Source organism: Aulonocara stuartgranti (assembly GCF_965226115.1).
Source record: "Aulonocara stuartgranti genome assembly, chromosome: 12".
Lineage (NCBI taxonomy): Eukaryota > Metazoa > Chordata > Actinopteri > Cichliformes > Cichlidae > Aulonocara > Aulonocara stuartgranti.
The window spans coordinates 23,851,941-23,872,004 of record NC_138948.1 but is presented as its reverse complement, the minus strand read 5'-3'; the positions used below and the strand labels follow the sequence as shown (position 1 = coordinate 23,872,004).

The 20,064-nt window shown below is 40.1% G+C and overlaps 1 protein-coding gene across 4 annotated transcripts in view; it reads left to right on the top strand.

Moving 5' to 3' along the window:
* Positions 1 to 20,064, top strand: part of LOC309718246 (GDNF family receptor alpha-2-like) — a 67,212-nt gene that overhangs the window by 25,626 nt on the left and 21,522 nt on the right. For 3 of the 4 annotated variants that reach the window (XM_082553310.1, XM_082553308.1, XM_082553311.1), the window contains exon 4: positions 8,407 to 8,785. In XM_082553310.1, coding sequence (XP_082409436.1) covers positions 8,407 to 8,785 — 379 coding nt within the window. The remainder of the gene's footprint in view (positions 1 to 8,406; positions 8,786 to 20,064) is intronic. The other variant, XM_082553309.1, reaches the window with a different exon arrangement.

Below are 20,064 nucleotides of genomic sequence, written 5' to 3'. Positions count from 1 at the left end.
CTTTAACCTGCCTTTGTGGACAGCACAGTGAACTGTGTTCACAGACAGTAATTTCTGGAAGTGTTTCAGAGCCCAGGAAGTGATTTCCATGACAAAATGTACTTGTTTTTAATCCAGTGCTGTCCAAGGGCTCATGGACATCTAGTACTGATATCTGGCCTTCTCGTAGGGCAGATGTGTCTCCAGATTCTCTGAATCATTTGATGCTATTATGTCCTGTTAATGGTGAGATATTCAAAGTCCAGCTCAGTGAACCTTGGCTGATCTTTACTTCTGAGAAACTTTGCCTCTCTCAAACTCAATCATGCTACCGACCTGTTTCCAATTAACCTAATTGGCTGATAAATCTTGCTTCAGCTGTTTCATTTTTGTACAACTTACTTTTACAAGCCTTTTATTCTGCCCTCAGCTTTTTTAAATGTGTCACTATCATCAAATTTAAAATGGCCAAGATTTTTATGGAAATACAAACATTTCTGAGTTTAAACATTTGATATATTTTCTATGTTACATTGTGTTTAAAATATGTGTTTATGAGCTTTGTAATTCATTGCATTCTGTTTTTCTTTACATTTTACAGTGACCCTGTGCACAGTGACCCTGTCACCTTTAGTATACCAGAAGGATGCATGATGAATGCATTAACAGCTAACTGGGCATGTCTCTCCTGCCATTGTTTTTGAAAATTCCCCCAAACCTAAGTTTCTCAAATTACAGCCCACAGTGGCCCTTTTTATTGACGTTATAACAATAAGAGAATTCACTTTCATGCATCCACAGTTCATGTCAAACTGTGACAGACGCGTTTGTATTAAATTTCATCTCTTTTGTCATTTGACATGTAACACTGAAAAATATGGCCGCTTTTAGGAAATGTTAACAGCCCAGTCAATAATGGTTAAACAGTTCTTTTTTTAATTATACTGCTGATAGAAGCAGTCAATTCCTCTGAAAAGACACATTTTCTAATTGAAAATCAAAATCTAACTTAAAGTTAGATGTACATTTTTGGCTTCATAAACTGGCACACCTTGCCCTAAATACTAATCTCACGGGAAGAAAGCATTTGCTATTAGACACCCAAATTTGCTTCTGTGAGAAAAAAAAAATCATAAGTATTGATATTTTTTTAACAGGAGCTGTAGTTAGTTTTTAGCTTCCAGCTGTTAACAGAAGTCTTTTTCGAGAGTGAGACAGCTGGGTGCATTCACACATTGTGGCACAAGAGCTGTAACACCATTAATTACTTCCTTAGTAATAAGAAGAATTTTTTTCTCAGAAACTGCATGGATTGGGATTTAAAAGTAACTGACAATGTGAACATCACTTCAGACAGGTGAGCTGGCATGCAAACCTCCAGTTTATAAGCTACAGTATCATAATTATAGTTTGATCTGTCAGTATGTGTCACACGATTCAGTGTCAGATTTTACGCATTGCGCAGAATATGATGCAAGTGTTGTAGCTCGTTCCTTCACTGTGGTCGGTGTGTCTGAATTAAGCTGTGAAGGACATTGAAGTAAGCATGAACCTCTGAATGACAGAATGTCCTCACTTTGCCAGCAATGATAGGGCTCTCAAAAGCCCTTTTGAGATATATCATCGTACCATAAGTTATGCAACATAATATATATTTCAGCTAATATTTAGAGTGGCTGAACAAGTCATTAGGCATGAGAGAAAGTGATTAATCAGTTGCAGCTCTGTTTTCTATGGCATCTGAGCTGAAAACAATTTCTGTGACAGAAAAAAAAGCTTGTGCTACAAAATTAAAGGATGTATAAAGGATGCACTTCACAGATGCTATCAGGTCAACAACAACAAAAAGACTGAGTAAATATGCAAGATGTGTAATAACAATATTGTTTAAGCACAATCATCTGCATAATAAACTAGTCATTATTCATCTTACACCTGCTCTGATTTTTTTGCTCATCTGCTCTAAATCTGACTTGAGACAGATTTAGTTTAGCACATCATGAGCAAATCAGTCAATGCTTTACACTTTTCAAACTTTTAATTTGAAGTCATAAATTGCCTTACTTGTAAAACATATTAACCGCATGATCTTTAGTAGAAAGCTTGGACACAAAGGTACATCGGGACTTACATGCACATAAACAGCAGTATGTGCATGCAGTGGGTTTTTTTGTCCCTAGAAGGATCTTCATCATCAAATGATAGGGGAAGCTAAGTGAGTCTTACCCTGAGGAAATCTGTTGATAATCAGTTTTCCATCCAAATCCAATCCTCTTTGGGTCTCTAAGAGTTGAGTCCTAAGTAATAAGAAATGCATACTTTCCCTGTTCTAATCAAATTCTGCTTAGCACCACGGGGAATCTAGCAAATCAAAGAAAGAGGGGGGCAACAGGAAGACACTTTTTTATTTGTTTATCAACCCACACTTACCAGTAACAGACAAACAAATGCTCCAGCAAGTTCTGCTAGTTCAGAGTTGGAATCTGCTTCTGCCGATATAACTGTTTTAAGGACACTTACTGTACCTTTCAACCTGCTGATCACTATGCTGATTAAAGCTGCAACAGATAACGTTTTCTTTTCTATACCAATACAGGCTCTGTACATTGAACCAGAGTTGTGATCCATAACCTCTGTTTTCTCAGTTACAACTCCAAAGACCTGTCCTCAGATCAATAAGACACCAGGTGCGAAGGTGGGAGAGAGAATCTCCTCTCCAAACCCCAGATGAATGGCGTATCACACACAGGATGCAAAGATATCATTGACCGTAACTGTTAATATGCTCCTTGTGAAATATATTCTGCTCTCAGTGACTCGGTGGTGAGTTAATTAACTTATTAGGAACAGAGGGTAGCAGCGAATCCTGCACTGAGAGGTTCCTGCAGGAATTAAGTTTAACATCCCTTAGTTAGACCTTGTAACTCTCTGCACTAAGCCTCTCACCTCTCGGCTCCGTGGGCCTACCATCCAATTAAATCCAGAAAGCTGTTTCTACAGCTGAGAAAAAGGGAACGGGGCAACAGTCCTGCTCAGCATGCTGTTGAAATGTTTGACATTTTCACATTGTCCTCATACACCCTATAACAATTACTATTAGATACACAAACACTAAGTAATGGTGGGTGAGGTGGGGGGTGTTAGAATGTATCTTTGCATGTGTTTGTTAGTGAAAGATTCGTTTTGTGCACGCTTGCTGTTGTGCCTCCATGCATATATATTACTTTGTTTATATGCTTCATTATTCTGTGTGGATTTTCTAATCAGTTCACCCTCAGTCCAGCCAGAGCTTGTCTCTCTCTGGGTCAGTAATGAGAGTTGTTGCAGGCACACTTATCAGATGCCCTTTTTAATAGTCAGCGTTTTATTAACAAGTCAGAAATAAATAACAGTAAACAGCAATGTTTCAGTTTGTTAGTAAGTTTTGTTATTGCCTCCTTGTGTGCTGGTAATGACGAGACAAGAAGATTCTTGATACAATATTGGCCAGGCTGACCTAAATACACTTTTGTTAGACTTGAACAAATTCTGCATCAGAGCCAGTGAAGACTACAGGAGGTAGACTCAAGGGTCACTGAGCGTTTTCATACTAGGAAACGTCACTTGAAGGCAACAGAAACATCTCAAGTATTTAGAAGTGTGTTTGCCATGATTTAGAGATCCTTTGGATATCACTTTCCCACCTCCACTCACACACATTTATTCTCACATAAAGGTAGGTAATCCTGCTTCTATGTGATTATACAAGATCTCCTCTTTTTAACAATTTCTCCATGATACCTGGGGACATTCAGCTGATCCGTAAGAATGATGACATCTACACGTTTAACTTGGCTAAAAGGGCTTAGGGAGATGATGTTGTAGATTTGGTGCACCATCTTCCTCCATATAGAAAACCCCACTGCGACATGGAGAATAGAACTAATGACTGATGAGCCCTTTGACACAGAAATGCTTGACATGCTCCTCGGGGTCCAGACTAAAGACTTCCCTAACAAGCTCTCGCGCGCTCACCCAGGGCTGTATTAAATCCAAACTGTGGCACCTTTCCTAATTACTGAGAACATACCCAGAGCCAAGAGCTTCTTGCTAACCTGGGCTGAACTTCCCTCTGCAGCGTAGTGTCCCTTGAGTATAGGATGATATATGAAATGCAGAATTCAAATTAGGCTGACGGAGAGCAATTACTGGGGAAAGAAGATCGCTTCCTCTTTGGGGAAGAAGTATCAAAATCGTGATACTGATTACACGAATGTTTTATCCACTTCCTTGCATTTATACAAGCTCTGTCCACTTCTTGTTCTCTCTCTCTTTTTATTATGCCCCTTTTTTCTTTATTTCTCACTGAACCAAAGGTCTTAAGTAATTTTGTTTCTCTCCATCTGTCTTCCTGTAGATGTCTCCTATCGCACATTTTATCCCCCTGCATCCTTCTCTTTAGTCTTTTCCTTATCTTTCCTTCTTTGCCCGCATGTGCTATACGTGCAGAAAGAATAGATGGTTGTTTCCACCACATTGCCATCAGTGGAGCCTTGTTTATGATGCCCACAGTGTAGAGATCCTTATTAAAAGCCCATTAACAGTCAAACAGCAAGATCGCAAAGTGACGACAGCGCTTTGAGAGTTTTTGACAGCAAACCGGAGCACGGCGTCTGAGACACACGTTGTTTACGACACAAAACAGTCATTTAAAGACGTTTGCATCCCTCAGTTCAATTTAATACATGGCATTTGTCCTGCACTTGTGCGCTTAAAACATCCCCACAGACACGATCGTGCAGCCTGAAGGCAGCACAATATTTACGACTTGTTTTGTCCTTAATGACACTGATTGCATTTCTAGTATCTACAATAATAATCAGCCAGTGCAACCCATCCACTTGTCTGTCATTCAGTTGGCGTCCTCGCTCACTCATTAATGTATGGTACGACAACTAACAAGGTAAGTTAATAGATAGGTGTTGATTATTGTGATGGTGAGAGCTGTTGATTGCACTGCTGATGTGCTGGGTTAATTATTCTGAGCAAATGTCACGCATCTCTTCTGAATCAGGATGACTTAATTGAAAGCTCTCCAGCCTGTCTCTGTAAGTGGCTGTCCAATCTGTTATTCTCTGTCCTCCCATTTCATCTTTCTATCTGTCATGATCAGCTCCTGTAATCAACTGCTCAAGCCTTCTCTTCCCTCTTAAAGCTTTTTCCATTTTTGTACGTCTCGTATCATTAGCTTATCAACATCTTTCGCCTCACATTATAGCAGAATGTGTTTGCTGAAAACTTCCATTGTAATGCACTTGGAAAATCAATTATGACTCTGTAGAACAACACCGAAACATTTCCCCTCCCATCTTCAACTCGATGCTTCCTTCCTCTTCTCCTCCCGCTCTTGCTATCATCCTGTTTGTGTGTAAGCACGTCAGAGCCATCAACTGGGCTTCGTATCTTATGTTCGCCCCAGGAGATCTTTTTGGGTTGTGCACTAAATTCAATCTCAGTTCCCCAATCAAAGGTAGTAAAAAAAAAAAAACAGCAACAAAAAAAACCCTTCCATTGCTACAGCCTCCAAAGCGGCTTCGGCCCTGCTTGGTCAGATAAATCTTAGTAGCTCATCCTTCTCCTATTTTCTTTTCATCCCGGACCCCCTCAGTGGCCTACATTAAAGCCTGGAGATGGCCAGGAGAGATTTAGCAGTTGTAAACTCCCAGTGTAATGTAGCCTGAACCACTAGAAAGCCACCCCGCTAACCTCTCCCCCACCCCCGCCCCTCAGGCCCTCTTTAGCCAAGCTTGGCTCAGCTCTTGTTTCATGTCTCAGTATATTCACAGATCAACTAAGTCACATAAGTAAACGATCGGAACGCAACTCCGTCTGCCTTTCAGTCACTTAGACTAACAAATAGTGAGGGTGCTATGCTGTCTGACATCTGCTGAGGAGTGTTTATCCTCTCCCCTTTAGAGAGTGCAAAGATAAATAAGATGATTCAAGTATATTTTAATATCGGTTTGTCGGGTTAATGCTTTCAATATTTGAACAGAGAAGAAGAGCTTTCCCCCCGGTCTGTGACAAATACTGGAAAAGACAGCACTGCTCTGAACACCTACATCTCTTGAACTCAGGACATCTCTCTTAACACCCGGACCGTTTATCAGTGCGCCTGCTACATTAACCTTGATTCATCTAAATGAAAGCCCTGGTTAGCTGAAAGCTAGATTAAGCGTGCTTTTTTCTTTCTGTGATGAACCCCTGATATTCTACTTCTGTTATTCTTCAGTGGCTGTGAGTTTTGGTTTATCTGATGTGATCTGAAACGACAAAATCATTAATTTGGTGGGCCTGCTTATTTTTCCCCTGTGTCGCGATGTGATTCTATGTATCCCCATTTCTAGGATTGATAATGTGCGATGCACCACTTGGAAACAACACAAGTTCTGTAGCACACACCTCTAAAATAAATGGTCTTCTTCCTGCTCCTGGCTGTCTGATAGACACAGAGTGAGATTGGTTCTGCTGAATAAGAGATGAATCTCTCTGAGTGTCACCAAGCTGCCACGACCTCTGAAATATCATTATCTACAGGGTAGGCAGGTTAACTTCTCTAATATACCCTGAATACAAGAGAGGGGTGCCACAAGTGAACATGAACCTGCTTTATTACTGTTATATCTCAGAAAAGCATGTTTTTTTTTTTTTTTTACTGCAGCTGTGGTATATCTGAGGACATCCTCCTAACATAACTAATGATGTAATCTTTTTTCCATGTGTGTGCTGACCAGTGATTGCACTGTCTTAGTTTGTGATGACACTAGAAATAAATGAGGGGACTCGATCTTAGATTAGTGGATTAAGCGTGAAGGGTTTACAGCAGTCATTTCAAGTGCTTGAGCTTACCATGTCTTGAGCAGATGCTACAGTATTTACTGCTATTTCCCATTTGCCAGCATTCACATAAATAAAAGCTCTTGTCAATATTTTCCCAGGGATGCCAGCTTGCTTTACATTTCTCCATTAAACTAATGAGTATGATAGAAGAGTCCTTGTTTGCTACATTTGTTAAATAACTTAAAATTGTAACTATTATTAGTGTTAAATTGAGGTAAATATTGTGATGTACTAATATGATGGTAATCGTGCCATACTGTTATCTAGAAACAGATCATTTATCCATCCATTTGGAATCATATATTAATTTATTCATATTTCACTCAAGGTCTGAAACAGACTAAATCAATAATTCAGTTGGAGTGAATGGAGCTGGCTGCTAGTATCCCTCTGGTGGCTTACTGTTGGTAGGAGAAACAGAGGAACATATCAGAGATTCAAGGATTATTGTTTTGTTTGTTCATGGTACTTTGCAGCCAAGCCAAATCTAAACGATATCAGATTAATGATGTTGAGTCAGAGGCTCAGCGGAAAGATTTTTATTCCTCTCAGTTCTCGCACAGATGCTTGGTCAAGACAGGTAGCATACTGGGTAATGCTTTACGGCAACTGTGTCAGAGTACAAGTAAAATCTGAAAATGGGGACGTTTAATAAAGCATTTCTTTAAAACACAAAGATGATGGGAAGCCCGAGAAGCCTCGAGAAAAATAAGTACATCATCACCAGTGGGTTTCAGCTTTTCCACATCCAGTCACTCTGCTGTTATTATAACGAAATGCTACGGCCATAAAGCAGAGAAACACGTCAGCGTGGCTCCTTGGCTTAATCATCCTCAGTGTGTGGTGTTACGGACAATCGGTAATGTCTTTGTCAGTAAGAGTGCAGTAAAACTGATGATGATTCTGGCTCAGAAGAAATTAACAGTCACACTCACAACGGGATCCGTTCTTGAAGACTTCCAGCTCAAACCTTTCTTGACCCTGTTACAGAAACTCCAACAATTAGGCCCCTCCCACCCTTCAGAAATTTTAACAAATCCCATTGGATACAAAGCCGTCCAGTGGGATTGGACGCTTTGGCAGCCCAGTTATGCTTGACACCCTCACTTAAGATCAGTTTTTCAGCTGGCACGGTTGAAATCTTTCAATTCTCCACTGCTGTTCTTACTGTTTGCCATTTAACGTGTCATTGTGAGAGAGTGTGCGTTTACTAAAATATTACAATCTAAAGATAAGATGTATGTTTTTTGTTCATTTAGTTTGTAATGCATTTCACAAATGCATTTTTATTAATGTTGTGAGGATACCTTTGTGTAAATGTGGAGCTATAAAAAGTTGACGATTCTTTCAGTAAAATCATGTTTTACTAATAAAAATATTTTTTTATAAGTTTGCAGTGACATGACGTGAAGGCTTTTACTTCTTTTTAACTGAAATGTTTTCTACCCAAAGACAGGACATGTGACACTAATCATCGAAGTGTAAACGTTTTTTCTCTTTGGGCTTAATAAACTGACAGAGTTCTCTTTCTTGTATTTTTATGAACAGCAGCCGTCACAGTGACCCAGAAAGGTTTCCACTGTCCTGATACAGAGAGGGACTGCAACCCCTGCCTTGATGCAGCCAAAGCATGCAACTTAAATGGGAGCTGCAAGAGGCAACGTGCTTCTTACATCAACATATGCAGCAAAGCAGACTTCAAACCGGGAGAAACTTGCAGCAGGAAGCGCTGCCATAAGGCCCTGAGGACTTTCTTAGACCGAGTGCCCAGTGAGTTCACCCACCGGCTGCTCTTCTGCCCCTGCCAGACTACAGGCTGCGCTGAGCGACGCAGGCAAACAATTGTGCCCGACTGCTCCTATAAAGATAAGGACAAACCCAACTGTCTGGAGCTACGGAAGGTCTGTCACCAGGACCCTCTGTGCAGGTGATGGAAACAGACAGGGTTGGGGTGGCGGGTTTGGGTATATATAATGGCCAGAAGAACATTTTTCTGTGCGGTATGTGGCTAGTGTTAGAAGTGCTGTGAAAAAGTATTTGCCCATTCCTGATCTTTTTTTCTTTTGTCACACTTAGATGTTTCAGATTATTAAACAAATTTTAATATTAGTCAAAGATAACCAGAGGAAATACAAAATTTTGTTTTTAAATAATGATTTTATTCATTAAAAAAAGCTTTCCAATCCTTCTGAGTCCTGTGTAAAAAAGTAATTACTTGTCTGAATCAAGAAATCATTTAAATAGAGCCTGTCTGACAAAGTGAAGCAGGCTAAAAGATCTCAGAAAGAAACACATCATGCCACGTTCTAAAGAAAGTGAGTCACTGACATCTATCAGTCTTGAAAGGGTTACAAAGTAATTTCTAAGCCTTTGGGACTGCAGTGAACCACAGTGAGAGTCATTATTCACAAATGGAGAAAACTGTGAAGCTTCCCAGCAGTGGACGGCCTTCCAAAATTTCTCCAAGACGACGATCGAAGATCAGTGACTCATCCAGAACCCAGACCAACATGTAAAGAACTGCGGGCCTAACTCGCCTCAGTTAAGGTCAGAGTTCATGATTCAAAAGTAAGATAGAGACTGGGCAAAAATGGCATCCATGGGAAAGTTTAAGGAGAAAACCACGGCTGACCAAAAACAACACAAAGCTCGTCTCACATATGCCAAAAATATTCTGATGAAAACATTCGGTGGACTGATGACACAAAAGATGAAGGGTTTTGGAAGGTCTGAGTCACATTACATCTGGTGTAAAACTAACAGCATTTCATAACAAATCATCATAGCAATAGTCAAACATGGTGGTGGTAGTGTGATGGTCGGAGGCTGCTTTGCTTCTCCATCACCAGGAAGATTTGTTCTCATTGAAGGAACCATGAACTCTGCTCTCTACCAGAAAATCCAGGATGTCTGGCCATCATGTTGTGCCCTGAAGCTCAAGCTCACTTAAGTTAGCGCAGCAAAGATACAAAACACAACAGCATGTCCACCTCTGAATAGCTTGGTTTAGGAGTGGCCTAGTCGACTGAGATTCTTTGGCATGAACTCAAACACATCGTTCATGCTTGAAAACCCTTCAGAAGAGAGCCAGTTATCGCAAATGCTTGATTGTAGTTCTTGGTACCAAGGGTGGCACAAACAGTTATATGGTTTAAGGGGCAAATAGTTTGTCACACAGGCCCAAGTAGGATTGGATAGCTTCTTTCCTTTAAAAAATTACATCATCATCATTTGAAAACTGCATTTCATATTTACTCAGTTTATCAAATATTAAGGTTTGTTTAATGATCTGAAACAATAAGAAATCAAGTAGCTCTGTGTATGGATGAGGATACATGCTTCTGTGTTAGCAAACCGGCTTTGGTTATTTGACTGAAAGATCTGGCTCATCTGGTTCATAATAATAGTAAATTAATTGACAAGTAAAAATGAAGCACTGAATTAGTGCATTGTTTTCGATGGCTTTTTCTGTCTTCCAATGTCATATCTTAAAGGTTTTTTTTGTTCTGCCCTACGTTTGCCAGTAACAGTAATTAGACTTTAAGGGAAGCTGTGGCTATTAGATGCAGAATGAAGATGTGAGGCAAAGTTGGAGGAACAGTGCTCAATTAAGCTGAACAAAACATTAGTGAATCACTCTGGCTGCGTGGGGCATCTATTGGATTCAGAGGCCAGATTCAATTCACTTCCACCCAGCCGTGGCATGTTTCTTTGTCTTAGTGCCACTGAAAGCAGGTGAAGCACAACAGTTGTTGCCAAATCAGCTGTCAAGCTCTTTTCGTTCTTTTTTTTTAACCTCCGTACCGTGTGCTACATCTGGCCATCAACAAGCTTCATGCCCAGCCAGTTGTAGAAGTACTCTGAATTCATTTGTCTAATAGAAAAAAAAATTCCAGTAATTTTAAGCATTTAAAAACTCATTTATGAGCCTAATGGGGTTCAACCAATCATTAGACCCTTGAAAGCTCACTGCTCAAAATAATACTCGTGATATGAAAATTAACAGAAGGGAAAACTTTTGGCTACTTTTTCATTTCCCAGTGTGACAAGTGATTAGGCAGCTGATAGAAGTCTCTTTCCAATTATATTACAAGTGAAAGTTGAAAATAACTGGTTTGTTATCTACTCAAGATCCCTGAAACTCAGAAACAGCCTCTTCTTTAAAAAAGTATTTTTTTTAAATAATTACTGTTTTAATCTTTGTGGTTTTTGTGTCCGAAACAAAAACCACAACATTGAAAAAAAATCACTTAAAGCATCTTTAAAAACCTCATCCGCTAATCTCCTTATTAAAAAACGTCGTAGGTGTGAAAGTCAAAGTGACACACTGTTTTTCTCACTTTGGGAAATCTCGACACACGCACTTATATTCTTAAAAACAAGAATGATACCATTGCAAACACTGAAATTAGTCGAGCTAATGACGCACAGCATTTTTGGAGAGCAGCATTTCTCTGAACGTGCACTTCCAACCTTGTTCCTCAGAGGTGAGCAGCCTTCGAATCGAGTGTTAATGGCAAAAGCATAATTTCTCTCCACCAACACTAAATCCAATCGCACTGTTAAAGTAGTGAAAGTCTATCACCTCTCCTCCAATTTATGATTGTCTCGATAATTACCTGCTTGCCTGCTTTGTGTAATCTGTTTTCAGGCTGAGTTGCTTTCTTTGACCTTTAGACCCTGAGGTGTCTGTGCTGTGTGCCTCCTTATTGAGAAAGATGAAATAGAACGTTAAAGCTCATTATCTGTTGCTGCGTAATGCCCCACCGAGGTCAACAGCTCGATGAGCGCGTACACACTCACACAGCGTGGAGGCACCTGTGTATCGACAGAGCAATTCAGGAGCTGCACATGCACACGCAGATCCTCGCGTACAACCAATTTGAGCTTGAACGTAATTCTGATAATCCACTGTTTGTGCATTCCCCTGCAGTGAATAAGTGCTGCCATGCAAGAGAATGTCACTACGATTCAATTACACCGGGCTGACACTGTTCTCAAATTGGTGCTCTTTTTTTTCGTGCTGTGGGATGCCTGTTATCACGCCGTCCTGCGACGTATTCCTCTGTCTGTTGCATGATGTCACACACTACAGGATCGCTATATGTCCTTAAAGATTGTGGAAACATTTAGCTTTTTTATTTGATCTGATAATTCACTAGAATATTAAGACATCACCCTCTTAATTAACACTTGTTCAGTCGCTCTCTAATTTACTATTATCGAGTATGCTGTATAAGCAGAATGATAAAACTACTTTGTCATGCTAATGAAGACGAAGTCCCCAGTTTGCGGTATATTTTGCGAAATCCTGGTGATAATCACAATGAACAGTCTTCGAAGGAGCCCTCTTTTTAAACACAGAACACAGCAGTGCCTCGGCAGAGGAAACTTTCATTGGCTCCCTTCTTCCCTCTCAGAGATTTGTTGATAAAACCAGCGGAAGATCACTCAAAGACAGGCCTGTGTTCCCCGGGGATGCCTGTCTGACGCCAAACAGGGGATGTGCAGCAAGCCCAAACCTATTTCGTTTTAACACAAGGGACAGTTTGAGTGAGGGAGGAGGGAGAGATAATGAGACGGAGAGAGGAGGAGGAGGAAGAGGAGGGTCTCAGAATCGATTTGGGCCGCACAACTATACTGCAGCAGGTTGGAGGTCAGTGGTTTGGTCACACGGCTGTGGATCTCTGCAGCAGACTCCACAGGCCATTTCAAATTCAAGCATAGCTCCCTGAAATATACTCTGCTAAAGAAGGGTCACAGCTCAAAACACACCCTCATCTATTTTATTATTTATTGTAAACTCTTAAAGACTGCAATTTCCTACTTTACACTAATAAAAAGCCCTCAGCTACTTTATTTTTGGAGTTTTACCTTGAGCGTGTTGGATGCCAAATTGGCGACGATTTTACCTTTGGGGACTATTCAGATCGCTGCAGGTGGAGCCTAGAGCTCAATCAAACAAAGACTAAATATTTGAAAAGATTTCAAATAGCTAATCTTGGCTTGGGCTTAGATGGCATATTGCTCTGGAAGATTTCCTTCTCTTCCTCGTCTCTGAGGAGGCAATTGTTGACATACCCTGGGGCTGTAGATGGACAGAGAACAAGCATTAAATGGAGCAGCTCTTATTTCTTACAGCTTGTTGTACTTCCACCACAGTTATTACATTATTACCTTCCATAATCCTGCGCAGGGAGACAAAAACAGATTTTTTTTCCCTATTTCCCTTGCTTCCTCTCCTCTCTACTTCTCCACCTTGTGGTATCGCAATCCTTCCTGTGGATCCAACAGCTATTCATTTGGGACTGCCGAGTCCTCAGAGTGACAATAGGCTATATTTGGATGCACTGTTTTGGGGTACTGTAGTGTGTGTGTGTGTAAGTATGTGTGCACATGTATTCATTCAGAGAAATTCCCTGTCCATTTCCATGTCACCTTATGCAACACAAGCTCAATGAAGCCCATCCCAAAGAGCACTGAGCTGTGTATGTGTACTGTATTGATTGTCTAGGCGATCAATGCAACACTTTTATCTTTGATTTATTTCCCCTGGTCTTCAGGCTCACTGGGTGCTCTTTGATTGAGTTCTTTGGCCACTGGGTTTCAAAGTGGGCAGCAGAGAGAGACAATCGATCCCTGTACAGGTAACCTGACCCAGTTTGAGAGAAATAGTGTTATCAGTCTACTTTTGCTTACAGGAAAAAAAAAACAGGGTATTGCATCCTCCCCCCTCTCACACATACACACAGAGCCCTGAATCAACAGTCTTCTCTGTTGCATCCAACAATTCAAGCCTCCACTGCGTGAGAACAGCGTAGGGGGAATGACTGCCCCACATGGCATTAACCTGAAGTTTCTGAGATGAAGCTGAAAGAAATCGCAATGCTGTTGCCCTTTTATCTGAAGTTTTGCTCTCACACATTCACTCACATACACCTTTGTTCTCTTGCACTTGTGAGGAACCTCACCATGATCCCTGGTCTCTAATCCTTAGCTTTCCAGTCACACGTAGGTCAGTTCTGCAGTTTTAATAAGCATCCAACACGTATATGCGTGGAAGCTGTTTTCTCTGAAAATGAAGTAATACAACATCTACAGGAACAGCGGCCACAGAGATATAATAACTATTTCTCAGGAAGATGACTACTACAGTGTGTGTGGGAATATGTATGTATGTATTAATCTGTTAAATGGTCCATTATGTTCACATTTATTTGGTAACTTAGCTTTCTCCTCCAGATGCTTTGAAGCTAAAACAATTAGCTGAAAAACATAAAATCCCTCTGAGGTAAGTGGAGCAAAGTCTGGTGATAATTCTCTGCTGCTTTATCACTACTCCCTACCTATTTACTCCAGCAGTTCTATGTAGTTAAAGCAGTAGCTTTCTAGAACATCAACCGGCATGATGTAGCTTTAATATTATTCTACTTTCTGGTCCACTTGGTGTCTACTTGTTAGACATTCAAACATGGTGGAGATATTGTGATGGTCTGAGGCTGTTATGTCACTTCAGGACCTGGATGACTATAACTGAAGGAATCATGACTTCGGCTCACGACAGAGATCTGAAATGCAGTTTCATTCACCTCTGAGTCTCTCAAAGAAAACAAAACGAAGTGGCCTAGTCCAGCGGTCCCCAACACACGAGCCACAGTGGTCCGTGAGTCGTTTGGTACCAGGCCACAAGAGTTGAGGCTCGGGTGTGAAATCTATGGTTTTCAGGTTTGTTTTTCTTATCTAAACTCATTTTCCCAGGGTCTTTTCCTGTGTTGTAGTTGTGTGTCTTATTTTGGAAGAAAGATTTACATGTAACCATAGCGACCAGAGAGCATTAAGGGGCAGAGAGGAGGATGTTACTCTCAATGTTGTTGGCGCATTTCAGGAGGACGCTGCTAATAAAGTTACACAATTACACAGTGAATTAGAATGCATTATTATATTTACAAAATACCACAGTTTGTGTCTTGGTCGTATCATTTTATTTTGTTGTATTTATCCGCAACACCTTAAAGGCCGATCCGTGAAAATATTGTCTGTGGTGCAAAAAAGGTTGGGGACCACTGGCCTAGTCAAAGTCTGGAGCTGAAGCCAACTCCAGTGTAGCTGAATTAAAATAATTCCCCAAAGAAGAGCAATGTGAAAATTTCACTGGTATGTCAAACACTTGAGTGCAGTTCTTGCTCCCAGGGGTGGCACAACCTTTTATTGGGTTTTTGATTTGAATAGATTTGAATAGCCATGAATAGATTTATTCCTTTAATAAATGAAATCATTGTTTAAAAACTGCATTTTGTATTTACTTGGATTACCCTTGCCTAATATTAAAATGAGTTTTTGTGATCTTAAATATATGCTGAACAATAAGAAATCAAGAAAGCAAATACTTTTTTCACAGCACTGTACCTTGTAGTGTAGGGGCAATAACAAGTTTGTGCAAAACAACAGAGGGTATGCAGATAAAATTGACATTTCTTTGACTGTGCTGGACTGTGGCCTACTTGCCACTATAGAAAGTTTAATACTTAAGTGTATACAGGATTGATTAGCTGTGCAGCAACAAACTAAACAAACTAAAATGGAAGAAGAAATACTTAATGAATGAAGCAAGGCAGCTAAAACACCTTCTATGTAAGTTTGTATTCTGTATCATTGTATCCAGTGTTAATATCTAATTATGACTTATATTGCAGATTTAAATCTAAATCCATTCTTACAGGTAAAACTAAGGTTAATCTCTTTAACACTACTGAAGAAGAAAGGACTGACTGAGCTGTCCTCGCTTTCCAGAATTTTTCCCACTCTCAACATCTGAGGACAGCGTATAAAAGCATACGCGTAGACAGAAGATCTTCCTTACTTATCCTCAAAAGTCTGGGCTCAAGGCAATACCTGGACTCTGTCTTTTTTCTGGTAACATTACAAGCCATCGAAGTGAATGTCTTTTCTGATAGTGTTAAGCTGGCTTTGCAAGCAAAGCGTGTGTCAATTGGCGACCTTTTCCTTGTGCATAGTACAGTTTGTGGCTTTAATCAGGCATCGGCTTCAGCGGATACGTGCTTAGCTTGCTGGATACACATGAGAGCACCACAAGGAGTGAAAGAGAAGTAAAAGAGAGTATAAAAGAGTAAGGGAGGTAGAGGGAGTGAGATGGGGGACTCAGTGGAACAAAAAGAGTTGCGCATTTCATTCCAATGTATGGATTAGTAAATGCATTTACTTTCCTAATTCTAATCTCGGAGGGAACATGGTATAACGGAAAGCTGTAGTGATTACTAAATGTTCTCGGACCAGAGAAACTTTCCATAGCTATAAGTACAGTCGGGGGAAGTAACCCTTTCTTGTGTATGAGCTGGAGATGATTATATTGCTTGCAACTTTGCTTTAAGGGTCCTTTTTAGTTCCTCTTTCAGCGTAGGTACTCCTTGAGTGTGCTCCAGTGGTACCATATCTATTATTAATGCCAACATTATCAATAGGGCTTCCGATTTATCTACTGTACGATCGCTGTGTGGTTTTGAATGTGTCAATTAAGGCCGACTCGTTCACCTCTTAATCACCGTTACTTTCAGATTCTCTTTATACTTACAGAGACTTGCTAAAAGCTGCTGCATGTAATGCTTTCTATAAACATTTCCACTGAATCATTTTGCATGTGGCTGATATTTAATTATTATTATTTAATTATTGGTAACAACAGTATGTCAGCATTTTGCTTTTTTGTTTTAGGAAAAGTGAATCTACTTGTTTGATGTGTTCACTTTGACTGGTTCGTTTGTCTTTTGGAAACTCAAACAAGTACAAGTTTAAACAAACTATTCACTTTTTATCAAAGCTCACACTGCTGGACAGCGTGTGCCATATATCAAACATCTTTCAAAATTCTATTTTGTTTTATTTATATATTGCTCGTTCACATCTCAAGACATTTTGCAATATGTTGTAAGTTAAATATGGGCTTCTACAATATTAGATAAGGAACCCCAACATTTCAGCTTTGCCCATTGAGGAAGCTCATGACAAACGGAGAGGAATGTCTCATTTTAAACAGAAAGAGATCTTTAGCAGAGCTAGACTCACAGAGGAAAAGCCATCTGTCACAACCATTTTGGGGCTGAGGGGAAAGCGAGCACAGAGCAGAGGAGGACAGAGCGAAGGAAACAAGAGGAGAAAACAGAGTGAAGAGAGTAGTTGAGAAGCACTCCTCAGTGCATCATGGGAAGTCTTCCAACATCCTGAGCCTTTAGCAGTTTAACTAAGGGGTGGTTCGGTGTCACCTGATCCAACCCTAACTATAAGCTTCACAAAAAAGGAAGGTTTTAAGCTGATTATTAAAAGTAGAGAAGGCGCCTGTCTCCTCAACCCGAGCTTGGAGCTGGTTCCACAGGAGAGGGGTCTGATAGTTGAAGGCTCTACATCCTATTGTACTTTTAGTCTGAGAGCAAAGTGCTCTGTTGGGATGATATGGTACTACAAGGTCTTTAATATGTAATGGGGCCTTATCAGAGAGGAGAAAGATCTTTTAATTGAATTCTGGATTTAACAGGAAGCCAATGAAGAGTACGTAGCTTTCTTGTCCCTGTCAATACTCTGCAGTGTTTTGGATTAACTGAAGTCTTTTTAGGAAGCTTTTAGGACAATGTGGTGATAATAAGGAATTACAGTATTTCAGGTTAGAAACAGCAAATCCATGGACTAGTTTTTCAGTATAATTCTGAGACAGGATGTTTGTAAATTTTTCAATATTAAGTTTCTTTTATATTCTTCAACTCACAACAACAGTCGTCTCAAGGTGCTTCATACTGTAAGGCAGCAGTCCCCAGCCTTTTTTGCGCCATGGACCAGTATATGTCCGACAATAATTTCACGGACCAGCCTTAAATGTGTTGGATAAATACAACAAAATAAAACCAGTACTGGTACAAAAAAGAAAGATTTATTCATAACACACGGGAAAAGACCCAGGGAAACCGAGTTAATGATAAAAACGATTAAAAAATAACGCTAAAAACCCTGAAAACCATAAATTTCACACCAGCAAACGACTCACAGACCAGTACCGGTCCGTGGCCCGGGGGTTGGGGACTGCTGCTGTAAGGTACACAACCTACAATATTAGAGGAAAAAGCAAGTATTACACAATCCCCTATGTGCAAGCACGTGGCAGCAGTGGAAAGGAAAAAGAGTTTAATAATTACTAATGATTAAATGCAATAGTGGTGTTTAAACACAGGGAGGGCGAAAAGAGAAGTAACGCTCAGTGCATCATGGGAAGCCCCCCGGCAACTTAAGTCTATTGCAGCATAACTAAGGGATGGTTCAAGGTTCCTTACAGTGGTGCCAAAGGCCGAGGTAAGAGGCCAGTGAAGTATGTGGTTAGTCACAGTGTGTCTCTGGTTTTTAGAGCTGAATACAATCATTTCAGTTTTGCCAAATTTATAACTTCCCTTAACTGATTGCACTTAACAGAGGCAACAAAACAGAAAACATATTGTCAGACTTCCCTTGATGTATTGTCAGAGTTATTACTCACCATGGAAGAAAGAAAACACACTTGATGGGAACTTGGTATGGGTCTTTAAATGAAGTCATAGTCGTTACTTTTCATAATAACAAAATCAAATCTAACGGTGACAAAGGTATTATTGAATTGAATATTACTCCTGCAGACTGGGAGCAGATTGCTTTGTAATGTCACCGGTACAAAATGAGTTCACCAGCAGTGTTTGTACGTTCAATCAAAATCCAACTCTTTAAACTGAGCAAATGCAGAAGAAAATCAAATCTATCTTTGAAAATTCTGATATTGATTCTTCTTCATATGTTAAGATCCAATAACTCAGCACTGCTAGTTTACAGTTTTGTGACCTGTAAAATGACTTTGAATGCATGAGAAACTGAGGCGGTAAAATAAGCACTGATATTAAAGCCAGTTTCCTGGTCAACAGCATTACTATCGTCCATACGCTGCTCTCTTCAGATGGTCTATCAGATTTCAAATGGTTTTGATCTTGTAGTTAATAATGCAGGACAAACTGTGTCACCAGTCAGTTTTTGTTGGTTTCAATTCTCTGCTGAGTAAGGGGTTGAAAGGTTGTTTCATTTGACAGCTAAGCTAAACTGCCTTGCGCTTTGACTCAATGCCATCTGTGCACAGTTGGCCTTTTAAAGCATTGACTAGGAATCCCAGTGAGTACAGTAGAACTAAACGAGGCAGGCCTCTGTCCAGACACATTTTGGAGAAAATAGCAATGGGTGAAACAGACAGTCACCTCTGACTAGCGCCATCTCAGGGTCACCGGAAGAAGCGTAGGGAGAGAAAGCAGGAAAAGGAGACACTGCAAATTGTCTGTTAGTCGTAAGAAAAAATAACTCTGACAGATGTTATTCTATTTTAATCAAAATATATTCATAGCACTCCACTCACAAGGTAAGTGCTTCATTGTTAGGAGTTTCATAATAGTTTTTTGTCATGTATTGAGCGGTGCAGAATAAAAGAGTGTCAAAACGGTTTAATTGTGAAGAAGAAAAAAAACAACAACATTGCCGGGCCGCATTGTTTGCTTTGGCGTTTAACAGCTAGTGACAAAAGAACTGCTGAGTGCTGTCGACCGAACAACGGTAAAATTTACATGCCATGAATTTGCACATGAGCATCTCTAGCTCATGGCAATTGGTTTACACAAAAGTGACAACAGGACATTAATGAAGAAGGAGAAGAGAGGAGAAGCGAGGAGAAGATAAGGTCAGATGAAAAAAAAAGAAAGAGGCGAGGTAGCAGAGGGGAAACATCTTTTGTTTTTTTCTTATTTGCTTCATGTAAGAGATATTATGTTGGCAGCTATTGTGTCATGGTTATTGTTATGCTTTCTGTAGATGACTGAGCGATATGGTCTCTAAAGACTCTCTAGGCTAAAGACTGTGGGAAGCGATAAGAGTGAAAAGCCATAATTTCACATTTAACAGAAAGTATCAGCCGTAGAAAAAAACTCATAATTGTAGACAGAGCACAGAGGGGAAATTCTCCAAACCAGCCAGGACTCTCAATGAACTGTTGTTTTTCAAATGAAGCTATTAGACGACTTTGGAGTTTGATAACTGTTTTTCCTTGTTCCTCTCCTCCTTCGCAAGGAAATGGTTTCCAAGACTGACAGTCATCTGATTTAAGTCACATTGTTTGTCATGGGCATCGAGTGATAGGAATAA